We start from the raw sequence: 17,358 nt of genomic DNA on the forward strand, positions 1-17,358 counted from the left end.
ACATTGTTTTATATTCAAAACGTTAAAGAATTGCGAGACTTTTGTGCTATCAAAATAAAAATTACATTCAAAAACTTAAACTTCAATTGTTGGAACTTACATCTATTTCCGTGTGAATTGTCTTGCCATAGTATGATTGGTCTTTTTTCAAAATTACATTTGTTGAGACACCATGTCTCGTAAGACTTTAAGGTGAATTTATACAGAAGTCTACATATTGCGTTCGTTTTCTTCACAAATAATTCTCTTTACATTTATTTCTTCGTTTACACCTCATCAAACTATCACAAAAGTATTGTGACAAACGAGTATCTTGTCTTTTTGACGAAGCAGTTTCTCAAAACAAAATAAAACAAAATAAAATAATGAATTCTGACCTACCTTAATTTCTCAAGTCATGTTATACATATATATATATATATATATATAAATATATATATATATATATATATATATATATATATATATATATATATATATATATATATATATATATATATATATATATATATATATATATATATATATAACTCGATGAGTATCAATCTGCTAAGACAGTGCTCTATACCGCTGTGGCAGAGCGTAATATTATATATATATATATATATATATATATATATATATATATATATATATATATATATATATATATATATATATATATATTATATATATATTATATATATATTATATATATATATATATATATTATATATATGACGTGTTTAAATGGTATCGCATGTGTCTGTGTGCGTGTGACTGTGCGTGTGTCTGTGTCTATGGACACAATATCTTAGAGACTACTGCATCGACTCTAATGAAACTTGTTACACATCTTCCATATGGTCATATAATGAACAGAAGTGATTAGATTTTGGTAAACATACAATGAACGTTAATTGGTCATTTGCATATATATGTAGTTAATGGTTTTTAGTAATTAGGTTATATCTTTGGAATATGTACTTCAAATTATATAATTTGGTACATACGTTAACCATGAGAAATCCCATATGTCTCATAAATTTTGTTGATTTAGCTTAAAGATGTAATCAATAATTTGCATAATTAATGATTTTCAGTAATTTGGTTATATCTTAAGAATGCATACTTCAATTTCATATAGTTTAGTACATACATTAACCATAACAAAGCCCATATGTCCTATAAAGGTTTGTTGATATAGCTAACAGTTTTAATGCATAAGTTTTATAATTGATTATTTTTGGTAATTAGGCTCTATCTTAAGAATGCATACTTCAATTTCATATAATTTAGTACATACGTTAACCATAACAAAGTGCATATGTCCATATTTTCAATCTTCATACCGTTTTGAATCATTAATCCAATTAAGTGGTACAGAAGGCATTCAGTTTAAATCTAGTGTGTGTACTTAATGACTTTCATTAGTCATTGCAAAAGTAGACCTACTAACGAAGCATGTGATTTGGCTAATGACTCAAAACATTGTAGCTTGAAATATTGCAAACAAAACATTAAAAGGGTAATTAGAATTTCAATGAGTTCGATTACTTATGAATAGAAATCTGTATTTGGATAGTCCATTACTCCGGGATAGTAATTGAAATAAATGCATACGCTACTCCGTCCCTACATTCCTTCTTGTGGTTTCATAGCACTGAGCTTTCGAATATGGATGACTTAAACTCGTGGTTTTGGTCGCGGAGATTCTGGTTGCCTGTAAATGTGACTTGGGCTGATTTGCAATCTGTGGACGGTACAAAGTACCCACAAGTAGAAGACCTCTACATTGTGTTTTATTTGTATGCACCTATACTTTTCGTTATTAGGATACTTTACGAGAGGTAGGCATTTGACAAAGTAAACGGGAGAACCTGTTTTCTCTTTAACTTGTATTGTACATCATGTCTTTCCCATCCTCTATGAAAACAAACGAATTGTACATTTAATATTCTTTGATTTCTGTTTCAGGATAATTGCAGCCCCAATTGCCAAGTTCCTCGGAATTTCAGCAAAACGTTTTACCAAAGCACAGCCGAACGTTATACTAGAAAATGTGTATAAAACTGTTAGCAAAACGCCATCGCAAAAACAGATAGTCGGATTCGCCAAACAGTTAGATTGGAGTCATCGACAAGTTGAAAGATGGTTCCGACGTCGACGAATCCAAGACAATCCTTCACCGGCGACAAAGTTCTCAGAATCCAGGTTTGAAAATCAACATACTACTGCTCATTTGTAGCTTGGAGAAAAAAAAGTTGAAGACAAAATGTCAATTGTAGAGAAACGTTTTCATTTTCGAGGTCATAATTTTGCCATACAATGAACCAGTTGGCGTATGTCATGTACGAAGGCCTGTTTTCATTGCGAACCTGTTGTTTGACTCCATAATCCAAAAATTAAGACATTTTCTGGTTTGTTTCACTTTTTAGTTGGCGATTCCTGTTCTACTTCTTAGCTACAACATATGCATTATACAATTTGAAGAATGAAGATTGGTTTTGGGACTCAAAGTTATGTTGGTATGGTTACCCTAAACATGTAAGTAACTTCAAGCACATTCTAGCCGAGATTTCCGCTATTCCTTTCACATCAAGCTTTGGTATTCAAAACTGCACCAATTATACACTGTGCAGTCAAGTCTAAAGAGTAGGGCCTCTTGTTGCTGAATCAAATTATCAATAGAACGGAGAAATTTCCGCATAGAATCTTGTATTCCAATAAAGTTGGTTCGTAGTTATCCCAATCAGAAACCATGGTTCAACAGAGATGTTCAAGTAAATCTGAAAGCCAAGTCCGAAGCCTTCAAGGCGAATGGTGTATCTAATATAAGCACGATAAGAACTAAGTAAAGCAATACAATCTGATAAACGACGATATAATTAATGTTTTATGTATCGACTTATAGACAACGCCTGGAGTACTTAGGCATAAAAAAATTGTGTACTTCAGATTACATTCAATTTTAGAATAGGTGGGGTGGGGTGGGCAGATTTTTTTTAGTTTTTTAATTTTTTTTCATATATAAGTGTCGAGTTCAGGTAGTTATGTTTTCTGTTGTTTGCCATATGGTCTCTGTGTTATTGGTTTCTTCTTGTCAGATGTACAGCCATTACAGATTGGAAGAACAGTTATATTGTCTTCTTCAGTTGATATCATTTTCCGCATCCATTATTTCTTGCAAGACTAGGGTCGGGGTGAAAAATTAGGTGGGGTCGGGTAACCGGAACCAAACAACTTTTTTTATTTGGCCTTAGACTATCTGCACGAGCTTTTACAGTGCTCTCTGTGGTAAGATCGTACTTACTTATTTTCTGTGTTTCCCTCCTTCTTTTCGTTTCCTAGCAACTGACAGAACAACTTGAAATATATTACATGGTGGAATTATCGTTATATTGGGCTCTACTCTTCTCGCAGTTCTTTGACGTGAAAAGGAAGGTATGGGACTGTTTTGAGTACTTGCAATGGCGATTGTCAGCGTCGCAAAAATAAATATAGACATTTTCAAATTGATAACAAATTGATAAAATGATTCGGACAACAAAACCCAGTTTTGTCAAATCGATTCGTACGTTGTCCGTGCTCCAGTGTGCCAAGTTCCTACATGTCAATATTTTTATGATGAGTAGTGTATTCTGAAAACATATAAATGCATCTGTTAATCTGTCATTGTACACACACACACGCATATATATATATATAGCACGTGACCCGAAATGGTAATCAGTTGCTATTATTGTAAATATATATCAGTTAATTTAATAATGTTATCTTGTTTATTTATCTTTTGTTCTATTACAGGATTTCTTCGAAATGTTTGTCCACCACGTTGTAACAATTATGTTAATAATCTATTCCTGGACCCTCAACTACTTACGTATCGGTGCCTCTGTGTTAGTTATACATGATTGTTCGGACGTATTCGTGGAAGTAAGACACTTATTTTGAAAACTTACAAAGATAGTATGGACCATATATGTCTGATTTCAGGTATTGCCTGCATATAGTTAACTTTAAGTCTTGATACGTTTGAGCTCTCCTACTCGCAAAGAGTCTGATGAAGATAGACTGAATTATTTGTGATCAAAAACTATGTGAAAGACTGTTTTCAAATGTTATTATTGATTGATATCGATCAATAGAGTGTCACAAAATGTTTTATTCTATCCTTCCAGGCAGCAAAGATGGCACTCTATGCAAAATCACAGAAACTGTGTGACTCACTTTTTATGCTTTTTGCTGTTGTATTTTTCATCACTAGACTTATTATATATCCTGTCCAGTAAGTATTCTTTCTATAATTATATCAGCAATGGAATTATTACATATATAGTACTGTCTGCGGTGATGTACAGTCAGAAAGATTTTCACTTTTGACTCTGCAAATGCGATAAATTGAGATAAAATAGTTCCTAATGCAAAACCAATCACATGATGAAAATAAGCAATTAAATGTATTTGTTTTTGAGCACATACTAACGAAATTCTCAAATTTACTTCCAGTGTATTAAGATCTGTGGCGTTTGAAAGTTGGGTGATAATAGCACCGACTACACCAAATCAAATTCCCTGGTGGATATTCCTGTCTCTGCTGTCGATTTTACAATTATTACACGTTTTTTGGTTCTGTATCATTCTAAGGGCGGTGTTCATGGCATTGCGTTCTGGTAAGGTAAGTGTTATAGTATTAACACTTTGTTAGAGGATGAGTTAAGGTTGGTTGTTTGATTGGTTTGTACTTCATGTGACGTTTTATTATCGTTGAGGTCGGAGAAGATTATAGGAATAATATGCATTGCACAAGTCAAAGTGTACACATTCAAACAGAATACATGCGATTTAATTCTGGTCGTTGTACGTCACCACAATACGTGACGTCATTGGTGTTGTGGTGTTCAAAATATCAACACGTTATATATACAGTGTGATATATATTTGCTACATACCAGCACAAGGAATAAAATGGCATCTACTAGTGCCCGAATGATGCCAAGAAATAAGTTTTTTATAACACATAATCTCAAGCACATATCCTTTCCATAGTTGAAGGATATTACCCTAGGGAAAATGGAACACGACTCTTGACTCGCTCTATGCAAATTGAGGTCACTAGTACATACTTGTGACACGATCTGAGCCAGTCACTGAAGGCTGTGCTGAAAATATGCGTCATAAACAACTATATGTAGTACGAATCTCAGGCTGTACGTGCACGAGGCTCGTGGGAATAACATTCACCATAAGTGCTGTAAAAGTGCAGTTCCGAACTTCCGGCTAACATTAGCATAATTTCATATAATAACGCACTAATAGTGAGATTCGCAATATATGTATTTAGCCGTCGCTTATTTCAATTATTCTTAACGTTGACTGAAGTGTTTATATGATATGTAAATCACTATTCAGTTTTTAAAATTCCTGTTGTTTCTCATTCTTTCCGAACAGGTTGAAAAAGACGTTCGAAGTGACCAAGAAGAGAGCAGTTCTGACTAGAGGATGAAGTCGTCCAAAACAGAAAGCATGTAGTCAATTCCAATTCCAATTCCAATTCCAAATCTTAAAACTATATGTTCTTTGACTGCCATTTACGAAACACCCCAATAGCTATCGAACAGCTGAACTGATGTGTACCCTGCATCTATTGAAATATTAAGCAGACAATTTTTTTCAAGCACAGTATATATTGTCTTTCAAATAAACGTATCCAAATACATATAAAAGAATGTGTATTTCCGATAACCTGGCTGACCTGAGTTAAAAGCTGCACTAGCTGCAACTACAACGTTTTTAAAAAAACAAAAATAAATCAATTGTTTGATATAATGACTTACTCATCATAATTGGACACGTTGAACACGATTGTGTCTTCCGTGGGTAAAACTATTGTCGGTGGCTGAGTGGATAAACCACTTACCTCGTATAATTGCAGTCGGGGTTAGAATCCATTATGGATTTAAGAGTTGACACCGACCAGTTAAAGAATGGTGAGAATTTTGTGTTAATATCAAAATAAAAATTACATTCAAAAACTTAAAGGTAAAATTGTTAGGACTTGCATCTATTTCCGTGTGAATTTTCTATCCATAGTATCATTGCCATTTTTTAAATTACATTTCTTAAGAATTCAGGTTGTTTTAAGACTTTAAGTTGAATTTATACAGGAGTCTACATATTGCGTTAGGTTTCTTCACGTATGATTCTCTTCACATTCTTCGTTTACACCTCATTAAACTATCACAGATACATTGTGACAAACGAGTGAGTATCTTGTCTTTGTGGCGAAGCAGCTTCTCAAAACAAAATAAAATGAATTCCGACCTACCATATTTTCACAAGTCATGTTATTCGATATATATATATATATATATATATATATATATATGAAGTGGATAAATGGTGTTGTGTACGTGTGTGTAACTATTCTATGAATAGGAGCTATTGAATGGCCGTTGGTGTAATTGTACATACAGTAGTGTGGCAAACAGTTTTTTTTAAGTATATTCCCGAGGTAAAAGCTTTTAAACCCACAAAGCAAGAACCTTCATTTTTACCTACCGTAAGGGGGAGGTTATGTTATGCTTCTATCTGTCTGTCTGTCTGTCTGTCTGTCTGTCTGTCTCTCTCTCTCTCTCTCTCTCTCTCTCTCTCTCTCTCTCTCTCTCTCTCTCTCTCTCTCCGTCTGTCTCTCTGTCTGTCTGTCTGTCAATATAATTCGGCTAATACATTAATTATAACACACTTATCCAATAAGGCCTGTTATCATAGCTTATTTAGTTTTAATGAGTAATTTGCATAATTAGTGATTTTGGTAATTATTCTTTATCTTAAGAATGCAATCTTCAAATTTCATATAATTTGGTACATGGTGCAACTTATAAGCTAAATGGTTAATTTGCATAATTAATTTGATTTTTATAATATGTTAACTATATAAGCCTCAAACTTCATACAGTTTCGTATCATTAATTTTCCAATTAAGTGGTACATATCATGTATAATAACTATAGTTCAGAATTGTGTATTCCAACAATTTGTGTAGGCCCAAACATCTACGGTTTTGCACCTACAGAAGGCATTCAGTTTAAATCTAGTGTGTGTACTTAATGACGTCCATTCGCCGTAGCACAATTAGACCTACTAACGAACCAAGTGATTTGGCTAATGGCTATCCCACAAAACATTTTAGCTTGAAATATTGCAAACAAAACATTAAAAGGGTGATTGTAATGCAAATGAGTTCAATTATTTATGAATATTTATATTCATTAATTGGATTAAATTTATATTTGAATAGTAAATTACTCCGGGATACTAAATGATATAAAGGCATACACTACTCCGTTTCTATATTTTGTATGTTTCATAGCACAGAGCTTTCGAATATGGATGACTCAAACTCGTGGTTTTGGTCGGAGAGTTTCTGGTTGCCTGTAAATGTGACTTGGGCTGATTTGCAATCTGTGGACGGTACAAAGTACCCACAACTGGAAGACCTCTACATTGTGTTTTATTTGTATGCACCTATACTTTTCGTTATTAGGATACTTTATGAGAGGTAGGCATTTGACAAAGTAAACAGGAGAACCTGTTTTCTCTTTAACTTGTATTGTACATCATGTCTTTCCCATCCTCTATGAAAACAAACGAATTGTACTTTTAACATTCTTTGATTTCTGTTTCAGGATGATTGCAGCCCCAATTGCCAAGTTCCTCGGAATTTCAGCAAAACGTTTTACCAAAGCACAGCCGAATGTTATACTAGAAAATGTGTATAAAACTGTGAACAAAACGCCATCGCAAAAACAGATAGTCGGATTCGCCAAACAGTTAGATTGGAGTCCTCGACGAGTTGAAAGATGGTTCCGACGTCGACGAATCCAAGACAAACCTTCACCGTCGACAAAGTTCTCAGAAAGCAGGTTTGAAAATCAACATACTACTGCTCATTTATAATTTGGAGAAAAAAAGTTAAAAATAAACAATCAATACTAGAGGAACGTTTTCGAGGTCATAATTTTGCCATACAATAAACCAGTTGGCGTATGTCATGTACGAAGGCCTGTTTTCATTGTGAATATGTTGCTTGACTCCATAATCCAAAAATTCACATATTTTCTCTTTGTTGTTTTTTTCACATTTTAGTTGGCGATTCCTGTTCTACCTCTTAGCGACAACATATGCATTATACAATTTGAAGAATGAAGATTGGTTTTGGGACTCAAAGTTATGTTGGTATGGTTACCCAAAACACGTGAGTAACTTCAAACACAATCTAGCCGAGAATCCCGCTATTTCTTTCAAATCAAGCTTTGGTTTTCGAAACTGCATCAATACACTTTACAGTCAAGTCTAAAAAATAGGGCCTCTTGTTGCTGAATCAAATTATCAACATAACGTAGTCTCGGTTACCCAGACTCTCACCGCTGGGAGCTCTGCCAACAAGACCTCCCCAAACGAGATCTCGTTTGGGTGGTCTCGTAGAAGAGCCCCAGCGGTGAGAGTCTGGGTAACTAAGACTAAACATTACGGAAAACATTGTCACATACTCAAAAATAAATGTAACAGTAGAAAAAACCTAGAAATTTCAGCAGCTGCAACTGTTTGATTTTTGTCGTCAATTATGTGCAAAAATACATCAATTTATGAAACTATAAATCTTGCTAAGCTGGTTTAATAGCTAGTGGAGACAAAGCGTAGAGTACTTAGAGTATCTGCACGAGCGTTTGCAGTGTTCTCTGTGGTACGGTCGTACTTACTTACTTATTTCCTGTGTTTCCCTCCTTCTTTTCGTTTCCTAGCAACTGACAGAACAACTTGAAATATATTACATGGTGGAATTATCGTTCTATTGGGCTCTACTCTTCTCACAGTTCTTTGATGTGAAAAGGAAGGTATGGGACTGTTGTCAGTATACATGCAATGGCGATTGTCAGCGTCGCCAAGACAAACCGTATTCAAATTGATAAAATCTGTAAAAAAAAAAATCAAAAATTTAAAAAAGGGGGGGGGGGATAAAATAAATCTAACGAGTTTTGTCTTGAAGTCGTCCACGCCAAGTCTCCATTCTTTGATATTGCTGTAAATATAACTGTAGTTCGAAAACCTTTGACATTCCTAGTGTTTTTTTTATGACGAGGAGTGCATTCCAAAAATGTTAATGTATCTGATTCGGTTAAATGTCTAGTCTGAAAGTTCAGTCCGTTACGTAACTACTCCCTAAATAAGCCAAAACAACGACTTAATCTTTCAATGCAGCTTTAAGTAAACCCCACAACCTTAACTTGCCAAGTGGCTGACTTTGATATGTTTCACATTCTGGTGAATGCTCTCTTTCTGCGTTTTAATTCAAAACATTGTTTACACAATTTTTGTTCTTTTACAGGATTTCTTAGAGACATTTATCCACCACGTCGTAACAATTATGTTAATAACTTTTTCCTGGACCGTCAACTACTTACGCATGGGTGCTATTGTGTTGGTTATACATGATTGTTCGGATATATTCTTAGAAGTAAGACACTTGATGCTAATTTTTTAGTATGTCTATTTCATTTTGGAAAACTTACGAAGATAGTTATGGAACGACACATGTACGTCTTATTCCAGTGGTCTTGCCTTAATAGTTAACTTTAACTCCCACTAATCCCCCCCCCCTCTCTCTATTATATGTGATCAAACACTTTGTGAAAAATTGTTTTAAAAAATGATTAATTGATATTGGTATATCGATTGTCATACAATCTTTTGTTAGCTCCCAACGGGCACCGCCCGGAGAGCTCCTAGTATAAGTTGGGTTCTGTCTGTGCGTCCTTCTGTCCATGCACGCATGTGTGCTTACGTTCACCCTCGTATCTGTGGTACCAATATTTCAACCAAATGTGATACAAAGGTAACATACTATGTTATTTCGTTTTGTGATAGAATCAAATATGGCCGAATGGCAGCCATATTTGCTGTAAAATTTCACAATTTGGTCAATTTGCACCATGAATTTAGGTGTGAAACTCCATTTAAGTGCCTACACCTATATAACCTTTGACCTTCAAAGTCTTCTGCAAGGTTGAACAGGCAAGTTAAGTTATTTAAAGCTCCTTGAATCAACCATTTCAAGTGATGATTATATTTTAATCATGACTTAGATTTTAACAATGTGGGACATATGTACCTCCCTCAATTTCGCTACCTTGACCTTTATATCATATGGCGGCCATATTTGTAATTACAAAACAAACTTTGCTTCTAAGCCCATCTTAAAAACACCTAGGTTGATACATATGGACATCATTCAAGTGTCTACGCCTCATTATCAATGGTATGCTTTGTAATGAGAACTTGACCCCTGTCCTCGACAAATATTTTCAAGTTGTAATAACTGAAATTTTTATTTCTGTCAGAAGTTGAATACACAAAGACTCCATGTAAGTATCTATCAAAGGTAAGCTTTCTGTTATAAATTGCCATTCGACTTTGACCACCATCTTCATGGTCAAATAGCAAATTGGGCAATATATTTGGAAGTGTTATCCCAAACGACACCATTTAAATGTGTACACCCACATTGTATTCAGAGAGACTTTTGACCTTAACCTTCATGTTCAAGGTCAAACTTAAATTTGCATAGTTTAGCCATCAACAACCAGTTCGGGGTCTATGTCTTCTATGGAGGCTTCTTATTCTATTCTTCCAGGCAGGAAAGATGGCAATCTATGTAAAATCACAGAAACTGTGTGACTCACTTTTTATACTTTTTGCTGTTGTATTTTTCATCACAAGACTTATTATATATCCTTTACAGTGAGTATTCCTTTCAAATTATATTTTGAAAATTAACAGAAAATAGAAAATGTCCATCGTCGTTTTCCCAACATCCACGATATGTCCCGTTTGACGTAGAAAAAGATAGCTTCAGCATTTATGTATTTTGATATGATGATAATCTCATAGAAATAATGCACCTAGTATTTCTAAATTATACTGACTCCTTTTCTTTCTAAACCATATGCTGAAATTAACAGGGAGATATACATTTCGGCAAAACAAACAAACTTCAATTCAGAAACCCCAATAAAATTTGCTTGTGATCATACCCGCAATTTCATTTGGTGTCGTATACATACCCGGGCATTAATTTCGCGGTATACATGCAAATTTCATGTACATATACTATTATATATATGATTGTCTGATGATCGCAACAGCGTGAAACACTGTGTAACGGCTCCTGTGTATCTTACTTGATACTGTTATATATATATATATATATATATATATATATATATATATATATATATATATATATATATATATATATATATATATATATATATATATATATATATTAGTAGTAGTAGTAGTAGTTAGTCACCTTTAACAGTAATATATATCATTTTTACTTTGTGGCGAACATGTTCCAACATGAATACCAATAACACATATGTATACACGCCCGCCATTCAATGACTGACACTAATAATTAGTAAAGGTCAAACTTGTCACATTCATTAATCATACGGGATATGTAAATTGGACTAAAATAGCTAGACACATTGGTGTGTTGAAAAATATAACATATGACAAAGCCCAGTAATTTTTTTAAATTATTTGCTTGATAAAAATTCTGAAATTATACACTTGGCGAAAACCGAAGATGGATAGAAAGGTGGTGTGCATGTAGTGTTTGCCTACCTCTGTATTAGAACCATATACTTCTAACAGAAATCTCTAATTTTAATTGCAGTGTGTTAAAATCTGTGGTATTTGAAAGTTGGGTGATAATAGCACCTACTACACCAAGACCACTTCCCTGGTGGATATTCATGTCTCTTCTGTCGATTTTACAATTATTACACGTGTTTTGGTTCTATACCATTGTAAGAATGATAGTCATGGCATTGCGTTCTGGTAAGGTAAGTATGACAATTATGGTATTAACACTTTGTTAGAATATGATTTAAGCTTGGTTGAATGATAGGTACTTCATATTTGACATTTTATCATCGTCGAGGTCGGAGAAGATTATAAGAATGAGATATATTACACAGGCCAAGATGCACACATTCAAACAGAAAACACGCGATTTAATTCTGGTCGTTGTACGTCACCACAATACATGACGGCATTGGTTTTGTGGTGTTCAAAATATCAACACGTTATATATACAGTGTGATATATATTTGCTACATACCAGCACAAGGAATAAAATGGCATCTACTAGTGCCCGAATGATGCCAAGAAATAAGTTTTTATAACACATATTCTCAGGCACATATCCTTTCCATAGTTGAAGGATATTACTCTAGGGAAAATGGAACACGACTCGTGCCCCGATCTATGCAAATTGAGGTCACCATGTGTCACTAGTCCATTTTATATAACACACTAATAGTGAGATTCATAAAACACGTATTTAGCATTATATATACCGTCGCAACTTTCCTTTCTCGTTCTTTCCAAACAGGTTGAAAAAGACGATCGAAGTGACCAAGAAGTGATTAGTTCTGACGAGGATGAAGTCGTCCAAAACTTAAAGCATGTAGTCAATTCCAATTCCAATTCCAATTCCAATTCCAATTCCAAATCTTAAAACTATATGTTCTTTGACTGCCATTTACGAAACACCCCAATAGCTATCGAACAGCTGAACTGATGTCTACCCTGTATCTACTGAAATATTAAGCAGACCATTTTTTTCAAGCACAGTACAGATTGTCTTTCAACTAAAACGTATCCAAATACATGTAAAAGAATGTGTATTTCCAATAACCTGGCTGACGTGAGTTGAAAGCTGCACTAGCAGCAACTAGAATGTTTTTTTAAAAAAACAAAAATAAATTAATTGTTTGATATAATGACTTACTCATCATAATTGGACACGTTGACACGATTGTGTCTTCCGTGGGTAAACCTATTGTCGGTGGCTGAGTGGATAAACCACTTACCTCGTATAATTGCAGTCGGGGTTAGAATCCATTATGAATTTAAGAGTAGACACTGACCAGTTAAAGAATGGTGAGAATTTTGTGTTAATATCAAAATAAAAATTACATTCAAAAACTTAAAGGTAAAATTGTTAGGACTTGCAACTATTTCCGTGTGGATTTTCTATCCATAGTATCATTGTCATTTTTTAAATTACATTTCTTAAGAATTCGGGTTGTTTTAAGACTTTAAGTTGAATTTATACAGGAGTCTACATATTGCGTTAGGTTTCTTCACGCATGATTCTCTTCACATTCTTCGTTTACACCTCATCAAACTATCACAGAAATACTGTGACAAACGAGTGAGTATCTTGTCTTTGTGGCGAAGCAGTTTCTCAAAACAAAATAAAATGAATTCCGACCTACCATATTTTCTCAAGTCATGTTATTCGATATATATATATATACATTTATATATATATATATATATATATATATATATATATATATATATATATATATATATATATATATATATATATATATATATATATATATATATATATATGTATATATATATATATATGAAGTGGTTAAATGGTGTTGTGTACAGTGTGTGAACTTAAGGGAAAATGACTACTGGTCATAAGGACTGACATGTAGCAAATACTGCTGGTCCTTAAGGAAAACTGCTGGTCCATACTCAATGCAGTTCATGTTCACGACGTATATTTATATACCCTCTATTTACAGATTAAATGATTTTGAACTTTAATATGATACAAGATATCTTTAGATATATTAAAGTAAAAGAGAGTACAACGAATTGTTCACTATCCACTATTATTTCATAAAATCTCCACTCACAGAGTCAACAAATAACTTGGAAGTAAATTTTGATTCACTACCAAGTAATATTTGACTCTATGAGTAGAGATTTTCATTTGTAACTATGAACCCAGAAACTATGAATATTCATTCTCGCATAATCTGTTCCTATAGACTATAGTGGTCTGAGACTGAATGTATTCATTACACCATAGAAATACATATCCATAGATTGTAGATAATATATGTGAATGAATCATTAAATATGCATTATCTGCAATCTCTAAGAGATCACAGTCCTCTCCTTCCTCTCTGTACGATTCACTAAATTCTGAATCACATATCTAAAGTCATATTCATCGTCTGTGGCAACAGCTGATGTAGCTTTCCAACTCTTAGCGAAAGTAGACCCACAACTTCATCATGGCAGAAAGTTTTGTCGCATAACTATCCCTCTTGAAAACTGTGTATTCACTTTATTTCAATTTCCATCCACAAAAGTGACACGGAGCGGTTTCGTCTTCCTTCAAATATGTACTGAAGCCCCCCCCCCATAAAGCCCTATCCGTATACCATACAGTGGTGTATTGAGTATCGTCTCTGACTCGACTGTATGTGTAAGAAATCTGACCATGATGAAGAGAAGTATGGCTAAACATGTCTTACAATGCAAGTTTTTTTGACGTGGGAGCGTGATATGGTAACTGTACTATAATGTGTCATCAACTATATGTACCCATGTTTGGCATGATGCAGTAATTTTCAAGATAAAACAATGGCAACAAAAATGCAACATTTCTAAGTTTATACGTTGATTACAACATGACAGGACATACATTATCATATGAATCAAATTGAAAGCAATCAGACTACGCATTTTTTTTTTACTGTTTTACAAAAAAAACCTATCGTACTGAAGATATTTTACGAAGTGTACCTGCCTTCTTTATTAGTTAAAACGCCATTTTCAGAGTAATTTATATGTTTTCCGTCAGTTTGTTTTGATCATGGCCACACACATGGGGAACTCCGGTAAATTGTTCGGGAAACCCGCTAACATTTACCAGCTTTAATACCAGCCTTTAAAAAACAGTGTCTGTTTAAATTCGTCTTCTTCTTCTTCAGAAGCTCATTGCTGCCTTCTAAATATCGCCACATACTTTATTAATACAACGTGGAACTGTCTCAAACACGTTAAAAGTTTCATACACTTAGAACAGTAAACTTTACAACAATTACTATATCATGGTGGAAAAAGACGCATGTGCTGAATGCGTAAAATGGGTCTGGATGTCTAAGGCGTTATGGTTAGTCAAGACACAAATAATTGGAGAAATTCGGTCAATTATGTGTTTTTTTGCTAACATAATTTCATAAAGTAAATGTTGTATGCTACGTCATATGTAGACATGATATCAACATTGACAACAACACGTAGCGAGCTAGCTCTGTGTCACTTGACTTGAACGAGATGATGTCGAGAGTAAAATAGGTAACACAAGATCAGATTCATGTAGGTGAAATTCGATATATCTTTGAATAAATGTTATTATTTACTCCAAATTTCAGTCGGTCATAAGGACCGATACGTTGTTGTAATTCTGAAAAACTGTCGGTCCGAACGGAAATCTGTTGGTCTCGGGGCCGAAGGACCGGCGTTAATTTCGCACGCTGGTTGTGTACGTGTGTGTAGCTATTCTAGTGATATATTGATAAGAGCTATTGAATGGGCGTTGGGTTAATTGTACATACAATAGTGTGGCAAACAGTTGTAATGTTATAGAAGATATCCATCGTGGAATGTGGTTTTCTTTAAGTATATTCCCGAGGTAAATGCTTTTAAACCCACTTAAAGCAAGAACCTTCATTTTTACCTACCGTAAGGGGGAGGTTATGTTATGCTTCTATCTATCTGTCTGTCTGTCTGTCTATCTGTCTGTCTGTCTGTCTGTCTCTCTCTCTCTCTCTCTCTCTCTCTCTCTCTCCATCTGTCTCTCTGTCTGTCTGTCCATATAATTCGGCTAATACATTAACCATAACACACTTATCCAATAAGGCCTGTTAGCATAGCTTATTTAGTTTTAATGAGTAATTTGCATAATTAGTGATTTTGGTAATTATTCTTTATCTTAAGAATGCAAACTTCAAATTTCATATAATTTGGTACATAATGCAACTTATAAGCTAAATGGTTAATTTGCATAATCAATTTGATTTTTAAAATATGTTAACTATATAAGCCTCAAACTTCATACAGTTTCGTATCATTAATTTTCCAATTAAGTGGTACACATCATGTATATTAGCTATAGTTCAGAATTATGTATTCCGACAATTTGTGTAGGCCCAAACATCTACGGTTTTGCACCTACAGAAGGCATTCAGTTTAAATCTAGTTTATGCACTTAATGTTAATGACGTCCATTAGCAATAGCACAATTAGACCTACTAACGAACCAAGTGATTTGGCTAATGGCTATCCCACAAAACATTTTAGCTTGAAATATTGCAAACAAAACATTAAAAGGATGATTATAATGCAAATAAAAATTTATATTTTAATAGTACATTACTCCGGGATACTAAATGATATAAAGGCATACACTACTCCGTTTCTATATTTTGTATGTTTCATAGCACAAAGCTTTCGAATATGGATGATTTAAAGTCGTGGTTTTGGTCGGAGAGTTTCTGGTTTCCTGAAAATATCACTTGGGATGATTTGAAATCTGTGGACGGTACAAAGTACCCACAAGTAGAAGACCTCTACATTGTGTTTTATTTGTATGCACCTATACTTTTCGTTATTAGGATACTTTATGAGAGGTAGGCATTTGACAAAGTAAACGGGAGAACCTGTTTTCTCTTTAACTTGTATTGTATATCATGTCTTCCCATCCTCTATGAAAACAAACGAATTGTACATTTAACATTCTTTGATTTCTGTTTCAGGATGATTGCAGCCCCAATTGCCAAGTTCCTCGGAATTTCAGCAAAGCGTTCTACCAAAGCACAGCCGAACGTTATACTAGAAAATGTGTATAAAACTGTGAACAAAACGCCATCGCAAAAACAAATAGTCGGATTCGCCAAACAGTTGGATTGGAGTCCTCGACAAGTTGAAAGATGGTTCCGACGTCGACGAATCCAAGACAAACCTTCACCGGCGACAAAGTTCTCAGAAAGCAGGTTTGAAAATCAACATACTACTGCTCATTTGTAATTTGGAGAAAAAAAGTTGAAGACAAACTGTTAATTGTAGAGAAACGTTTTCATTTTCGAGGTCATAATTTTGCCATACAATAAACCAGTTGGCGTATGTCATGTACGAAGGCCTGTTTTCATTGTGAATATGTTGTTTGACTCCATAATCCAAAAATTAAGATATTTTCTATGTGTTGTTTTTTTCACATTTTAGTTGGCGATTCTTGTTCTACCTCTTAGCTACAACATATGCATTATACAATTTGAAGAATGAAGATTGGTTTTGGGACTCAAAGTTATGTTGGTATGGTTACCCGAAACACGTGAGTAACTTCAAACACACTCTAGCCGAGAATCCCGCTATTTCTTTCAAATCAAGCTTTGGTTTTCGAAACTGCACCAATTATACACTGTATAGTCA

At 34.1% G+C, this 17,358-nt stretch overlaps 3 protein-coding genes across 3 annotated transcripts in view; all 3 read left to right on the plus strand.

Moving 5' to 3' along the window:
* The first annotated feature begins 1,656 nt into the window (after window positions 1-1,656).
* Window positions 1,657-5,478, plus strand: LOC144440501 (ceramide synthase 6-like). The gene is made up of 8 exons (XM_078129882.1): window positions 1,657-1,829; window positions 1,957-2,193; window positions 2,418-2,526; window positions 3,331-3,423; window positions 3,787-3,915; window positions 4,161-4,267; window positions 4,489-4,657; window positions 5,431-5,478. The coding sequence occupies exons 1-8, from the start codon at window positions 1,657-1,659 to the stop codon at window positions 5,476-5,478; spliced, it is 1,065 nt and encodes a 354-aa protein (XP_077986008.1).
* Window positions 5,479-7,367: 1,889 nt separating this feature from the next.
* Window positions 7,368-12,568, plus strand: LOC144439884 (ceramide synthase 6-like). The gene is made up of 8 exons (XM_078129115.1): window positions 7,368-7,540; window positions 7,668-7,904; window positions 8,128-8,236; window positions 8,784-8,876; window positions 9,368-9,496; window positions 10,673-10,779; window positions 11,723-11,891; window positions 12,443-12,568. Exons 1-8 carry the CDS (start codon window positions 7,368-7,370, stop codon window positions 12,566-12,568), a joined length of 1,143 nt encoding a protein of 380 aa, XP_077985241.1.
* A 3,818-nt stretch (window positions 12,569-16,386) lies between these two features.
* The window catches only part of LOC144439885 (ceramide synthase 6-like), a 5,300-nt gene continuing 4,328 nt past the window's right edge, over window positions 16,387-17,358 (plus strand). The window contains exons 1-3 of the mRNA XM_078129116.1: window positions 16,387-16,559; window positions 16,686-16,922; window positions 17,152-17,260. Coding sequence (XP_077985242.1) covers window positions 16,387-16,559; window positions 16,686-16,922; window positions 17,152-17,260 — 519 coding nt within the window. The remainder of the gene's footprint in view (window positions 16,560-16,685; window positions 16,923-17,151; window positions 17,261-17,358) is intronic.

This window comes from Glandiceps talaboti, chromosome 9 (assembly GCF_964340395.1).
Source record: "Glandiceps talaboti chromosome 9, keGlaTala1.1, whole genome shotgun sequence".
Taxonomy (NCBI): Eukaryota; Metazoa; Hemichordata; class Enteropneusta; family Spengelidae; genus Glandiceps; species Glandiceps talaboti.

What these genes read in the sequence shown, in the direction of transcription:
- LOC144440501 (XM_078129882.1), top strand. Translation starts at nt 1,657, where the DNA reads ATGGATGACTTAAACTCGTGGTTTTGGTCGCGGAGATTCTGGTTGCCT. An exon ending in GGTATGGTTACCCTAAACAT is followed by an intron (nt 2,527 to 3,330) that starts GTAAGTAACTTC and finishes TTCGTTTCCTAG; the next exon opens with CAACTGACAGAACAACTTGA. An exon ending in TGGCATTGCGTTCTGGTAAG is followed by an intron (nt 4,658 to 5,430) that starts GTAAGTGTTATA and finishes CTTTCCGAACAG; the next exon opens with GTTGAAAAAGACGTTCGAAG.
- LOC144439884 (XM_078129115.1), top strand. Translation starts at nt 7,368, where the DNA reads ATGGATGACTCAAACTCGTGGTTTTGGTCGGAGAGTTTCTGGTTGCCT. An exon ending in GGTATGGTTACCCAAAACAC is followed by an intron (nt 8,237 to 8,783) that starts GTGAGTAACTTC and finishes TTCGTTTCCTAG; the next exon opens with CAACTGACAGAACAACTTGA. An exon ending in GTTCGGATATATTCTTAGAA is followed by an intron (nt 9,497 to 10,672) that starts GTAAGACACTTG and finishes CTATTCTTCCAG; the next exon opens with GCAGGAAAGATGGCAATCTA.